At 40.2% G+C, this 16,003-nt stretch overlaps 1 protein-coding gene across 2 annotated transcripts in view; it reads left to right on the top strand.

Annotated features, from left to right (window-relative positions):
- The window catches only part of LOC135216093 (synembryn-A-like), a 108,359-nt gene extending 93,292 nt beyond the window's left edge, over positions 1–15,067 (top strand). For both annotated transcript variants that reach the window (XM_064251116.1, XM_064251124.1), the window contains 3 exons: positions 675–825; positions 8,154–8,273; positions 9,926–15,067. In XM_064251116.1, coding sequence (XP_064107186.1) covers positions 675–825; positions 8,154–8,273; positions 9,926–10,055 — 401 coding nt within the window. In that variant the 3' untranslated portion in view covers positions 10,056–15,067. The remainder of the gene's footprint in view (positions 1–674; positions 826–8,153; positions 8,274–9,925) is intronic.
- Positions 15,068–16,003: the final 936 nt, after the last annotated feature.

A 16,003-nucleotide genomic window follows, 5' to 3' on the forward strand; every position in this document is an offset into this window, starting at 1 on the left:
TGAAACCTAATTTCTCTCAAATGTCAGTAACAGTATCAAACACTTGTGAGGGAGCAAGCTATTATAGTAGCTTCGGATATCAGCAGTGATCATCTGGGAATTCATCCAACCAATCAAAATTCACTATACGTAATGTATACCAGTTTTTTCATTAACATCTGCTTGCCCACCCCACCATAGAAATCTGTGTACACCTTTGGGTTAACTTTGTACTTATCAGAAAATGATATAGGAACATGAGGTAAAACTTCAGAGAAATAAAAACAATGCTACAACTTAATTCTGTAAGCATATCCATTATATTCAGTAACTGTTATGTTGTTATTAGGGGTGGCGTTTATTCAGTGTTTTATTGAACTAATTTATTGTGAAGAAAATGATAATGAAAAACATTTATAAGAATGGATGAGAAACAGGAAGTAGAAGTGAAGAAACTTGAATGTATGATTGATAAAGAAGTAATTTTTTTGGTGAGAGAAAAGTTCAGTGCACTTTTAATACAAATATTTACATAAAATAATCCTTGAGATTAGATCTGCTTTAATCAATCTAGACTCCTTGGAATTAGCTTAAATATGGTAAAAAATTCATAGCAGTATTGTACATTAATACTTGTCTATTTTTTTATGTATTTTATTCATATTCTGTATTCATTTACATATTTTTCTTTCCAGTTGATCGACTCATTAAGTACACTGGCTATGGCAATGCTGCTGGCTTTTTGGCCTCTAGGGGACTGATGCATGGGGTCAGCAAACCGACAGTAGTTTATTCCTCAGATTCTGAAGATTCTGACACTGAAGAATATGTAACAGCAAGTGGAATGCAAGTATAGCCTGGTTATGTTCATTGACACTTAATGACATTATGTACATTTGGAGATTTTAGCATATTAGTCCTTTAAAGCAGTGCAGTACTACTATAGTTTAGTGTGTTAAGTACATTACTGTATTTTTATGGGCTGTGTGAAACTGGTGCATTTAGGTAAAACTAATTTTTAACATTTTCATATGTCAGTTCTGGAAAGGACTTGTATGTGTTAATGTCTGTTCAGATCATGTCTCAAAGAATGCAGTATATGCAGTCATTCAAAACTGGTTATAACACAAATATAGTACATATTGGAGAGAACGCTACCCTCACAAAACTAGGTTGTTTTGGGTCAAGATCCAATTATTTGGGCAATATCATTCCCAGCTTAGCAAATGATACAATCTTTTCTCAAGGTCAATAAAGTGAGGTAACTTTGCAGCCAACAAAAGTAATTATGGCATTGCTAAAGGTGCTTTTGCTGTATGTATAGGTAAAGGAAATTTTTATTATGTAGGTAATTTAAGTTTGGAAGTTAAACTTATTAATTTATCGTAAATTCATGTTTGTAATTTCATTTTTTCATCACAACCCCATTAATCATATAGTAGTACAGTCGACCCCCCATATTTGCGTTCTCTGGATTTGCGGACTCATACATTCGCCGATTTCTCGGGAACATTTCCCCGCATTATTCGCAGAAAATTTGCATATTCGCTGTATTTTTCTATGAGAAATATCCATAAATTCCCAGTTTTTTTATCAATTTCATCATAAAATGCACTTTTTGTGATTAAATATTAAAAAAACCAAGTACATGTATAAAAATTTTTAGTGGTTTTTTCTTGAGTTTTATTTAGCAAAATAGGCTGTTTTTAGCACTTTTATGGGGTTCCAACTATTCGCGGGTTATAACTATTCACGGGGGGTCTGGTACGCTTCCCCCGCGAATACGGGGGACCACTGTATTGCCTTATTTCCATGGAAGAGGAAATTCACAGGAATCATATAATTCCAGATCCAGAAATTTCATTGCATGGTTTACAAGCGGCCCGCGGTTAACGGCGCAATCACTTTGTGGCGAATTGGTTTTACGGCTGTCGTCAAAAATATTCATTAAAAAAAATAAGGCATTTTAAGGTATTTTATGGCACAATTTTCGGTCAACAGTGCCGCCAGCGCCGTTATGTCTAACGAGTTCATACATTTGTAAAAGGGCCATTCAGACCATAAAGGTTATGCAAATGATATTAACAAATTTTATAGAGAGTTATTACATAGGTATTAGGGTAAAATATATGCCTCTGACGTTGTTCTATGCCGAAAATATTGAGTTACATAAGTGCAAATTTAGCTTTGGATGTGTCGACTTATAAATGTTCATGCTTTAAGTTTAAAATGTGTATGAAAATGTATTACGTGTAGGGTATTTTTATTTCAGCACAGAAATATGATACAAAGGCATCTTTTGATACTGCCCTTCACATTATCAAAGAGGATGATTTTTCATGTTCTTTCTTGTGAGCCGCCGCCTGCCACTCTTCCGAAAATATAGTAAAAAAAAGTGCAAATTTAGCGATCGATGTGTCAACTTTATAAATGTTCATGCTTTTATGTTTAAAATGTGTTTGAAAATGTGTTATGTATAGAGTATTTTTATTTCTGCGCAGAAATATGATACAAAGGCAGCTTTTAAAACTGCTCTTCACATTATCAAATACGTACAGTGTTTTTTCATGTTCATTCTTGTAAGCCGGAGGCCTGCCGCTCTTCCGAAAATATCGAGTTGTTCCGACACATAATACAAACCCTCGGTCCTTTAACATAAGGAACGTACTTACGGCGTAGCTGGAATTACAGCCGTTGAATCTTGAACAAGGTGGTTAGGCAGTAACTACCGTGGGGCAGGCTAGCCTGCCTGGATGTAAACACTCCACTTTGCTTTCGGCCGTCTTCCGATGAAGACGTATGTTTGTGAGCTCTGGCTGACTGGTCGTTGATGTTTTTGGTTTATTTTTTGTTTAAATAATTATGCATATACGGTGTTTGACATTAATACTAAACAAAGGTTTGTCCTTGTTTTTCAATTAATATACAAACCCACTTTTTGTGATAGCCTTTGTAACTGCCTCTCTACTTGTGTTAAGAGTCGGCGGCTAAGGTATGCCACTGCTGCTCCTGCAGGTCCCTCCGAACAGGTGCAGTTGGGCTGTGTTGCTACCGCAACTGCCTCAATTGCGTCCCGGATGGAGGACCTGTCGGTTGTCCTGAGGAAACTGGCGAAGAGGAAGTCCAGGAAGAAGAAGAAGGTGTCGCCGTCGTCTTTTGCCGCCTCTTCCCCTTCGACTTCCAAGGCCCCCCAGCTGAAGAAGAAAAAGGTAGCCTCCTCCCCCCGAGAGAAGTCTCGCTCAGAGACCTCTAAGGGGAGTGGGACAGTTGGGGTCTGCTGGTCCTCCTGTTCCTTCGGGAACTGGGCCCGTCTCTCCTTCTGCAAGGAAGAAGAAGATGGGGACCGAAGGGGTACCGGCTAACACCGATACCTCTTCTCCTGGCACCAGAGGTTCTGCATTGGTGCCAGGGACCGTCTCGGCTGCTCGTTTGCAAGAGGTACTGAGTGTACGGTCGCCCGCTGGTGACCGTGCAGCCAGGGTCCAGGCAGCCGAGCCTGCTCGCTGCCAGGACCCAGGCACAGAGTTGAAGACTGGTGGCAGTCACTCAGGCGACTCCTGCCAGGCCTGAGATCGCTCTCGCGGCGATCTGCCAGACCGTTCATGTAACGAGGCTGGAAAGAGGCTCCCCCCACTCGCGACCGGGTCCAGCCTCACCTGGACCTGGTTCAACCTCGCCTGGACCTGGTCCAGCCTCACCTGGACTTTGTCCAGCCTTGCCTGGACCTGGTTCAACCTTGCCTGGACCTGGTTCAGCCTCGCCAGGACCTGGTTGAGCCTCGCCTGGACTTTGTCCAGCCTCACCTGGGCACATCAAGAGGACGGTGCTCGCTCACCACGTTAGTGGACACTACCAGTCACCCAACCGTTGCTCCCTCCGGGACCGGATGGCTCACACGACTGGTAGCAGCTCCCCTGACACATGAGACCAACGCTACCGTCTTTGGTCCAGCACTGCTCCGGAAGGAGACCGCTGGTCAGACCTGCAGCTTGACTGCCACCGTGGTTGGTGATCGCCTGCAGTCCTCCCAGCCTACCGGTTCTGCTGCTAGGCAGGGGAGGAGCGCTTGTAGCAGCTCTCCTAACGCAAGAGACTGACGCTCCGTCCTTGGTCCAGCGTTTCTCTGCAAGAAGACTGCTGGTACAGACCGGCAGCTCGATCGTCACTGTAGGTTGGTGATCGCCTACAGTCCTCCCAGCCTACCGGTTCTGCTGGTAGGCAGGGGAGGAGCGCTCATAGCAGCTCCCCTGACCCAAGACACCAACGCTCTGTTCCTTGGTCCAGCGCTTCTCCGCAAGAAGACCGCTGGTCCAGACCTGCAGCTCGATCGCCACCGTTGGTTGGTGATCGCCTGCAGTCCTTCCAGCCTACTGGTTCTGCTAGTAGGCAGGGTAGGAGCATCAGGTCTCCCTCACCTGTCCCTTCAACCTCCTCAGGCTACACCGGGAGGAATGAGGTGAACAGGAGTGACCGTGATGAATGCACTTCTTACGGTCCGGCCACGAGCCTGGTTCGGTCTTGGGACCAACAGATCCTCACTCAAGTGGTTGGAGGAGATCATGGGGGGCTGGCGAGGATGAATGACGCTTCTCAGACTCTCGGAGTGACCATCACCGCCGTTCACGTAACGGTCCCGCTGGACCATGCACGCAGAGGCTGGGGTGGGCTCTCCCCTCGGTCCTCTTGAGAGGTTTCGACCTCGACGAGGACTGGGACGCGTCGGAGGACGGTATCGGCTCTCTCCTGTCAGGTGCTCGCTAAGCCCCACCCAAACGACGGTCATGGTGGCGGCAGACGTTTAGCCTACAGTACGAGTTCGTAACCCTCCTCGGGAAAACGTTTTCTCCAGATGGTAAAGTTTTCCTAGACTCTTAGCTTGTGGTGATGGCTGCCTGTACTCACTTCTCCAACTGCTAGTTCCGCTGGGAAGGCGAGTGAGTGTCCAATCTTCCTCCCCCATTCCCTCTCTCCCTATGGCTGCGACCTGCGATGGGAAGGGGAGGGATCCTTCAGAGTGTTCTCTGTAGGATTCCACGTCGGGGACTGTGTTCCTGGAGGGACCTTCAGGTCCTACCGGATGTAAGTCCCCGTCATTGAGGAAGGATCTTGCCCTATCCTCGATTTCTATGGGAATCGGGAGGACCACCACCCAGTGATCGTCTGACGAATTTGGGGGGAGTGGTTCGCTGAGCGCTTGGAATTCTTTGGAGTTTCTAACACTCTCCAAGTGTTCTGGTCTTCTACGATCTGCAAACACTTCGGCGAAACCACAGTCCAGAGTGGGCGAGATGAGAAACCCAGATAATTGTTACGATGATAATCGGGAATCTCGCCGAATGCTCGAATTCCTGGAGTTTCTAGTGATCGAGGGAAGTACTGCTGCTGAAGGAAGAATATCTCGGGAGGGGCTCAGCCTGGATGGACCTGACGGTCCATCGCCTCAGTAGGTGGCCAACCCCAGGATAGAGAAGAACGGGTGGGAACATCCAGTTCGGCTTGAACTATCGTCTTCGGTATCCTGTTATCACCGTAGAAGTCTTCCTTCGGTAAAACTTCACCTTCGCTCTCTTCATTAGAGAATGAAGGGTGTCGGCTTCCAGTCCTTATTCTTGTTCCTCGAATGGAAGAGAATTTAGGATGGAGGTCTATGTACAGGAACCTACAAATATAGTACGTATATTGCCCTCACGACATGCCTCTGTTATCAGTTGAATTGTCCGAGGTGTAGGCACATACCTTAGTTAATTCTACTGTTTGTGACCGAGACAAATAGTATCTTCCTAATTGAACTGCAACTCGAGACTGCCCTGCAAACCTCCCAGGAGTTAACAGTTTCGATTTTGAGATACTTGGGGTATTGTTACAACAACAACGCCACAGCATTTGCATTCACCGAAATCCATTTCGATTAAATGCAAATGCTTGAGCATATTTTTTTGCTCTTGATGGTTCTAGCCGAACGCATTCCTTCTTGGAATGGATTACCTGGCAACTCAGGATGACGAGTGAGCGAAAGCTAGTGGTGTATGGGCTGCCTGTCAGCCCTGCCTGCCGCAGCCCAGTACCAGTTGGCTCTCCGAGATAGTACGGTCGGATATTGTCTCTCTCCTCTGCGATGATTGACTACCGAACCGAATCTCTGCCCGGCAATCACAGACTTAGGTCTCTGGTTGGCTGGAATTCTCGCATACTAGGATGACCATCTCTACTGCATTGCCTTTGACATTGCGAGAATTTTCAGACAGAGATATCTCACTAGACTCGCTATCATCTTTCTCTTTACCGCACGGTAACAAAAGTCTGAAGCCTAGTCTCCCGCTGCATTGCACCTGCTGCTGCGATGACGCGGAATGATTTATTCAGACATCTGAGTTTGTCTTCTAAATATATCTCATATTCGTAGGTGTGCAATTGTTCATTGTCCACCCTGAATTGTAGATGTATAACGGAAGACATCACCTGTTCCCCGCCCTGCCAGCTCTACTTCCAAATATATAGATGTCCTCCCTGATTCAGCCCATGAGAAGCAGTTCGTCAGGCAGTACAATCCCTGTTTTCATTATTGAAAAGCTCTCTGCTGACATTGCAACTCCGACTTCTCACTGAACAGCAATGAAGTAGCGTTTAGCATTTTCAGTCCTCTGTAAAACAACAGGGATTAAGCCGTCTTCACGGGTTGGGGTCATCGGCGGGACTTTTCTACGTTCAGAATCTTGAGAGTTAACTTCTCTCGATTCAGCTGTTAAGACGTAGGTCTGCATTTACCTATCACCTTCGTCTTCAACGGCACATTGTATTGTTTCTCCTTAGTTGAGATTCAACTACTATGAGAACTTCTGTCTTGCCATCAGGGACCTCGGTCTCTAGAAGGCAATTGAATTTCGTCTGTTGGGCACATGCCTTGAGAGAATCATCATCTCGCCTTCCAGCATCGGTGGCAACAGATAGATGATTTGTATGGTCTTTCGGCATAACCCCTCAAAAGGCGAGGGTCACGTGACTAGGCCTCGGATGCATGGACGGCTTGCCTCACACAACCGAACGCAGTCAGTCAGCAGCTGTCAAAGTGTCCGATAATACCATCCCGAGCTATGCTGGGGACTTTGTATCGGTTGATCCAGATCAGTCATTACTTCGTCCTACTGGCGTGTTCTGGTACCCTCAAGTATTGACACCCACTATGGAGTGTCAGTGTCTTTTTCCATTGCGGAGACGACGAGACCATGAGAGACTTCGCCACAGTGGGATACGAGACTGCGAGAGACTTCGCTGCAGTGGGATACAAGACCGCGAGAGACTTCGCTGCAGTGGGATACGAGACCGCGAGAGACTTCGCCACAGTGGGATACAAGACCGCAAGAGACTTAGCTGCAGAGGGATAGAACAGTGGATGGGTACTGGACATCACTCCGAAGAATATATTGGACATGAAGATGGGTAGGTCATTGCAACCATATCTTTCTTTCCTTTGGGACTGCCCACTTTGTGGGTAAATCTGTTGGGATATAATTCAGGCTGGTCAGTGACCAGGGCTAATTCAGGTGTTCAGGTATTACAATATTAGTTTTAATATGGAAACTTCATTTTCATGATAAAAGATTAAAAAAGGCCGGGATCTCCTGGGAATTTTCCAGGACAAAAAATTGACAGGATCCTGGGAAACAAGTCACTAGTCGGCACTCCCCTTAACCTTTGTAAAACTTGGAATGAAGTAACATTCACAATGCAAGGGAGAAAGAGGGTTTAAAGATACAAATTGACATTCATACAATAGTTGACAGAACCTGCAGTGTACATGTACAGTTCTCGTATTGTGTGCAATACCGACTGGTTGGAGTGTTGGTCATAAATGCTTGTGAGAAGCGTCTGTGTAGAGAGTGCCCTCATCACATCCTCGAATACTTACTTCTTGTTTCTTCCTTGAAAAAACGAAGATTGAGCAAAGGTAGTACTAGTAGGCAAAAACTCTCTGGATCTAAATTAATATGGGTCTAGTGAGACTGGTGTTTCCATAAGGATAAGGCTTATACTGTACATTATTGAAAAATTTTTGTGTTATACATAAAAAACATAGTGTTTGTATTCTTGAGACCTTATGTAATAGTATTTCTTTTAGTATTACAAGACAAAAAGTTCTCTTGCTTTGTGTAATTTCAATTAAATTCCATCTACAGGATAAATCCAGTAACAGGTCGATATGAACCTCCTCGTCCCTCTCCATTAGCCGATATGACTGAAGAACAGAAAGAACATGAAGCCATGAAACTTGTCAATGTTTTAGATAAACTTACTCGGTAAGTGGTGCTGCTATGAAATCTGCTTTCTTATGCATTTTTATTCTTTTAATCTTCAACATAATCATTACCATTTTTTCTTTTTTACACTTGGAATACTTTTAATCATAATCTGAAATGTTTGCTTATCAGCCATCTTGATATTAGGTAAGTCTTGACCATAATCTTCACATTTTGTTAACAATCAGTGCAATTAAAAGGTTCCTTTCATCTATCTCTTACTTGTAGCAGATTACTGTTCCTGAGCTTATTTATAATTCATTATCCCATAATTTATAATTCATTATCCCATAATAGTTCTTATTGCAGTGTGCAAATTCTGTTTTGTTCATAATTTCAAACCTTTTCTCCTTGTTTGGTTTCACTTTTGGTGAAGTTTTTATGAGTATTAAAGGTGTTTACATCAAACCTTGAACCATGTAGAGCCCAAATTGCCATCCTAATATCCTCAGATACATGTCATTCACCAGTGAGCAAAGATGCAACTGTCAACCTTACCACATCATGTGTTTCACAACTGTTAATGTCGTTGCAAGATTGTCCTCAGTTTTGCTTGGGCAGTTTAGATACTATGCATTAATTTGTATACCATTCTTTCAGTACTCTCATCAGCATCAGTGCATAATCTCATTCCTTTGTCCCCCATTTACTGTATAAACGAGTGATTACTTATAGATGGAAGTTTTACAAGCTTTCTGCAAGTAGTATCTCAACTTAACAAACCTTACCTTAGCAGATTAATTACTTGAAAACTTTCCTTAGTCCAATAAATTTTTGTAATGTATGGGTTTTGTATGCTGTACTTTACACATCTTATAAAAGCATTTAGTAGGTACAAGTGTGTACATATTTTTAGGTGTAATTAATTTTGCAGATATAACTCAGAGCTGGAATAATTTAATCAGTATTTTAAATTGAATGATTTCAAATACGTACCAGTTAGGATAGGCTGTTAATTACTTTTAATATAAGTTCACTATATGTACTACTTTAGAGTGCCTCAAGGGCATGATCAGCATGGTCTTGGCCTGCCACCTTGGTGGCCGCAAGTTCAATTCTGAGCCATTCCATTGAGGTGTGAGAGATGTGTATTTCTGGTGATAGAAGTCCACTCTCGACGTGGTTCGGAAGTCGCGTAAAGCTGTTGGTCCTGTTGTTGAATAACCACTGATTCCATGCAACATAAAAGCACCATACAAACAAACAAAACAAACAAACTATGCTACCTTAAGCTGGGATAGTGAGGCCTAGGATACTGTGTCATGTAGGTTAAATGCCATTCTTCAGTGCTAAGCAGATTTTGTTACTGGAAGGGCCAGACCACTGAGCTGTCTTGATAAGTTGAGGCGACACATTTTTAGGGTAGTATTTTTTATCTTACTTATCCCAGCTGCATTGCTCTCTGCCTCTCGTTGTCTTTCATTCTTTTCTGTCTCTTCCTCCATAGTTGGCAAACATTTCCAACTTTACCTTGCTCCAATTTTCACCTCAGCTAAAAAATCATTCAGCCAGCCATAAAATGAGGTTTGTTTTCTTGAAAAATTAAAATAATTTAAATTTATCCATTTTTTTTTTTTTAGAGCAAAACACCGAAGTGGATCAGAGGTAGCACATTTATGCTTTCTAAGAGAGACATCATTTTTGTATTTCAGGGGTAATATAATTCAGCCCTGTCGTATAGGTGATGATGGGAAGCCTCACCCTGTAGAAAGTGTCATAGAGCTGCAAGAAAGCCTGGGAGGCTCCAATCCAGCTGACCACAACAATGATGACTCAGACTAAATGAATTCATCCAAATGGCTGTTGAGTAAAATTTTCTTCCCATTACTGTTGTTGCCATGTTCTGAAACACTCGTGCGATTTCCCCTGAGGCTATCAAGTGATGCTTTTGTCATGTTTGGATATATAGTGTAAACAGATTGCACGGGTGTTTTGGTACAGTGACATTGTTAGTTTTAAGGCTTCTCTCTGAGCTTCACCATTGTCTTTATTTATTATTGAGTTAATGATGAGTTTGGATAGTAATGCCATTTTAATATCAAATTTATTGTTGATTGGATTTAACATAAAGCTAAATGCAGCTTTGGTTAGCTGGCCAGTCAGTTGTAGTTGGTACTGAACATCCAATTTAGGATTTAATTTAGGTGACCAAAGAGATGTCCTTTAATTTTTACGGAACTTAATCATTTCAGTGACAGATTTTGTTTACAAGTTATAACCGTCTAACACATTATCATGTCTATTGAAAATTTGTTTCCTGAGCACTAATAACTGCCACTGGATTTCGTAATCCACTCTGTCTCCAAGAATTAGTGTCATAGGTATCATTTGCAGTGCTTAATATTTTGGGAAAAAATGCCAAACTTAGATTTATGCAGTGCCAATGTGTTGTATATTCATACTTTTACTATAAAAGGGAACTTTTCATCTCCCAGTTTTCTGAATGTTACATCCTCGTCCTCAACATTCATTGAAATGGTAGCAGTAACTTCAACGAAGTGACAAAAGTAATACACCAGTAGTATTATATTTTGATAAAAAATGTCAGAAATAAACCAAATATGATTCTATTTGGTGTGACTTTATAAGGAACTCTTCTTTGCTTGAGACCATCATTAACAGTGAAGTTACTTTGTCTTGTACAATTTTTTATGCAAAACCAGGTAAGAAGGGAAAGAATACTATTCCATTGAAGACATTACTGCAGCTTTACAGCAAAGATTATGTGACTTTGCAACTAATTCTTAAACTTTTGTATCCCTTTCTTCAAGTGTAGTTGTAGCAAGTGCCCTGATATTGAACAGCCTCCTGCTAGGAAGCTAAATAATGTACAGGTATATTAGTTTTTTATTTTTCAGGCTTCAACAATTATGTAAAAATCATTTGCAGTCTTCATATTTTAAAAAAATAGCCCCTTGTATTCGAAGGGAATATCGTTATGCCGAAGTATTTTCATATGCAATCTTCATTGTTAAACTATTTTTGAATAGATGATTAACTGTAAAAGTTGGAAGAACAGTTAATTAAGTCTTTCATTTCAGACTATTATAACTTTCATTCGCAAAGGTCTGAATTCATTTGATGGGAGCAGTGTTTAAGTCAATTAGCTTTCCTCCTTTCAGCATTTGGAAGTTGCTGTTACTAAGCAAAGGACTTTTTCAGGCAGCAACCAAGAAGGGAAATGTGATTAATTGATGTAATGATTATTTAAGGTATAGAATGTTAGTATGTACAGGAAGGACACTAATAAGCAGAGAAACTTACTTAGCATTTTGTAGGAAATAAACAGTAGAGTGCTATTTATCCAGTGTCCAAGTAAAGCAATATATGGAAGCTTTTATAATTTGAACACCTTGGAAAAGTAATAATGTATTATTAAATGTGAAAAGTTAAAAAATGTAATGTATTATTGAATATGAAAAGTTTTAAAAATAATGTCTGTGTTCTTTTGAAAATGAGGGTTTTTTCCGGGGATACCATTCATTGTGTGCTTGTGTGGCATGCTGTGGGTGGTACTGAAGATCATTTGCAGCATGATTTTGGCCCCAGCTGCTGTCCAGTATCTTTAACAATACGTTGCTGTTCTGCAGGAATTATTTATGTAAACCTTATGGGAGTGTAGAAATGTGACAGTCTCATTTAATTACATATAATTTGTAATATACTACTACGTACTTCAGTCGCTGTTAGAAAAAGCAGACTGCATACAATTCCTTTATAAAGTTAATTTGGATGAAAGTTTAACATCCTAACTTATGTTTTACTCAGCTCACTGGAGTTCCATTTTCATCCAGTATGAAGTTTGCCTAGTGGCCATTGGCTTTATTTTTACTATTTGCTGAAACTGCCCAGTGGTTTGAGTACCATACTGAACATTCCTCGTTTGGCAAAGCAGTGGCAATTGTACATTGTTTCATTATCAAGAGTATCATAAGCCTTAAAAACTGTTGGACGTAATGGAATACTTTGCTCGAGATGTTCATTATCATCAAGAATGTCAGAATTATCAAATTTCCTCTTAATATGGATAATTCTGCATACAGGGTTTGTTTGCAATTTTAGTTTTTCAACCATAATAAATTTGAATTGCATGTATCATCTGTAGCTTGTCATATGAATTTTCATAAAATCTTATTGATTATTTTGGATGGAGTTGCTTACTCCCTCAACCTGTAAGATTTCATGTGGATGTAGACATAACTGGATACTGTAAAGTGGATAAAAATGTGCACATAGGGACTGGTGTTAGTAGAGGTATGCACTACCTGAATGCTTCCTAGTTTGCTTATGTTCTAAAACTGTAATAGTGTTTGACAGTAGCTTGATTAAAGTTGCCTGGTGTTTTTAAATTGGTTGATTCTATTACTGTTACAGCTATGCAATATGTCAGGCAAAAGAAAGCCCAGTGTCAAGAGAGAGAAAGCTGAGTGATAGTTGTTAATCCTAAATCAAGGCTTCATAATACAGATACTAGTGTTGTATAGCTTGCAAACAAAATAAGATTAAATGCATTTACAAATTAGGGTTCCATTGAATTTGTTTTGGATATATTTTTAGTTACGTGTAATCTCAAACATGAAATTCTTTTGCAACATACGAAATAAGTATGTGCTTCAATAAGTAGGCATTATCAGTTGCTGATAAAATTTTAATTTTGTTGTCAATTTAAATGGAGATGCTTATAGTACTTCAATTCCCTTTTAAGTGGATTAAGTAACCATTTGCACATGTGTCCTGTCAGCTGCTAGGTATTTATGAGGAGCTTGATTTTTGTTACTAAACTTTTAGTTGACCATCATGCCAATAATGTTTTGATGATGACTTATCAGATTATATGCTAAGTTGTTTGAAAAAGAAATAAAACTAATTTCAAAGGTGGAAAGTTAAAAATAAATCTTCATCTCCATTAATTTTGTGATCAAGGAAATCACTGTTGTTATTTTTGTGAATTTGGAGAAAACATACACTAATTTCAACACAAAAGATTTTACTCCTAAGAAAGTCTGATTGAATGATATACCATTGTGAAGCCAAACCCGATTGTGATAAAGAAAAATGTACTTACAAAGGGAGGTTTGCTTATGGAACACTGTTATGGTTGTTACCCTGATGTATGTGTAAAGGGGATATAGTAAGAGGTCTCTTGCCATGATAGGGGCACATTTCATTTTAACATCACTGGAAGATTTTACACATTGCAGGACAGGCAGTAACAAGACCAGGAGATTCGCCAATCCTACCTCCAGTTGAGGCTTAGGGAAGCAGTGCTTATACATTTGACATTAATTTCTTACAGTAATAATGGCATTGATAAGTGTTGGGAGCTTAAGCTTTTAAAAATCTATTTACTGTATGTATACAGATGGACTACACTGCTGCAAGGATAGTGATGATTAATAAAGGATTGTTAGTAAACCCACTTATGTCAGAGTAACAGTCAACCCGGCAAAGATGCACGACCTTCTAGTTAGTGAAGCACGTCACTGCCTTTTACTCGAGAAAGCAATCAGCAGTTTTATGATTTCTGTTGCTAAAGGTCTTGTGTATATTTTGTAAAGAAATTGTTTAAAAATAAAAGTGCTGTAATTCAGGTTTCAAATATTTATGCTTCCATTCGAATATTTTGTTTGATCAAGACAGTATATCATTGTACAGCTTTCCATGATTGTGCCCTGTGTGATCTGTGATTAAGTAATATAAATGCCCTTTGTACCATTTAACCCCTTGAGGTTGCCACATATCAGTAGTGATACCCTGATGGTCAAGAAGTATTACCCAAGTGTGAGCAGACACCGATGTTGATCAAAATGATGCTGTTGCAATTGAATATGTACTGTATACATGATGTAAGGAGAGGTAAAATATTTAGTGTAATTTTACAATAGAAAACCTACAGTTTTATGAACTGAGGTCAAAGCTCCAGTTACCAGGGTTGGTAAAATAAGTACTTACTATATGTGGATTTAAAGAGGACTAATTTTATAGATTTAAAAGTACATTTTATTTTTATTGTGTAAATGTGATGTATTTAGATTTTTTATTTATAATTTTTATGATAACTATTTATAGCACACTTCATTGCTTCATTACAGGAACACAAACATCTATACACATTCCATTCTTACATTTTATGCCATGATGATTACAAGAGGTAGACTGGATTTAGGCATTATATTCCCATTTCAGGCTGAATTTGGTAATGACACTGCACTTGTTGGGATGTGATTTAGCTTAGGTACAATACCTGTCATTTCATTGGTTGTTACCTTTATCAGATGCTATGCAATGTGATGCAGCTCTCATTGTATATTTTTGTTCTTTGTAAGACATTTCATATCTCTACACTGACTGTATTTCCATTGAAAAAAAAAATTTACATGAAAAGGGATTTAATTTTTTTGCGAAACCCCATTTTGAAGACATAATTGTAAGTCTCAGAATGTCTTTCAATATGCCCTTTTAATGTAATTAGCCATCACATTGCTCTTGCATTAGATATTGTATCTTGTAAGCATATTTTAATTAAATTTTGCAAAGTAAAGTAAGATGCTGCTAGTTTCATTTTTTTTCTTTTGTGCAGTGTCCATAATTACCAGGTTCTTTGACTGTGGGTTCAAACATAATTGGAATTAATGACTTTAATGCGTTGTTGCACCTGCTTCAATACACAACGAACACTTAGTTTTTCATCCTCTCTTACTTATGCTGTGTGTTCGAGATTTTGTTAGATATATTGATGTTTATCAGATAAATATTGTAAACTTTGAAATAAGAATATATATGATTTATTGTAACTTGCAATTTTTTTCCCTTAAAATTTTAGTATTGTTACTGCAGAGCCATTCATTATGATTTTAGAGGAAAAAGACCTTAGCAAATGCTAGATCAGAAATATGCAAAATTGCTGTTATGATGCCACAAGTCATCAGGTGGCATCAGAACACGATGTGTGGGACCTTGGCGAAGACGGCAGTGGTGACGGTGGTGGTAGTGGGCGTCTCCACTACACGAGTTGTCACTGGGTTGAAAGTTGAACTGAATTAAAATTCAAACCAAAGGCCAAGCATTGGGACCTAGAGTTGATTCAGTGCTGAAACAGAAATTGAGTGTTAGGTTTGAAAGATGTAACAAGAGTAAAACCTCGAAGTTGCACATCAAATGTTAGGAGAGGGTGGAAAGTAAGGTGAAAAAAAAAAAAAAGCATATGAAAAGAGGTACAGTAAAGGGAACGAATGTGGTTACAGCTAGGGGCCCAAGGCACGCTGCAAACCTTATGTAATGGGGGCCAGCCAGGCGGGACAGCAAGACCTGCAGTGACAGTCCCCACTAGGCCTAGCAAGCACCAAGCCACTGCCAGATCCTTAAGTTGCTCGTCCATGACACCTGAAGAAGGGACTGTCGGGCTAGGGAGGGGGGAGCGTCTTGCCATCCCCGAAGGAAGCTTGATCTGCTCAGAGTGACCCAAGGCCTCCACACCTGTGGTCTTTCAAGATGGCCTCTTCAGAGGCTATGGTTCCTGGAGAGGATTCCACTTTCAGGAGACTGTGCTAGTCAGGTGGGGCAATTTCCTACTTTGGCTTCCTCCTTTCACTTCTTTTACTGTAGCTCCTTTCATTATCTCTTTTCTTCCTATCCTCATCTAGTAATTGATTCATATTTCAGTGGTGATTATTTTTTTATTATTATTATTTGTTTAACCCTTAAACGCCTATTGGACGTATTTTATGTCG

This window comes from Macrobrachium nipponense, chromosome 19 (assembly GCF_015104395.2).
Source record: "Macrobrachium nipponense isolate FS-2020 chromosome 19, ASM1510439v2, whole genome shotgun sequence".
In the NCBI taxonomy this organism is placed as follows: Eukaryota; Metazoa; Arthropoda; class Malacostraca; order Decapoda; family Palaemonidae; genus Macrobrachium; species Macrobrachium nipponense.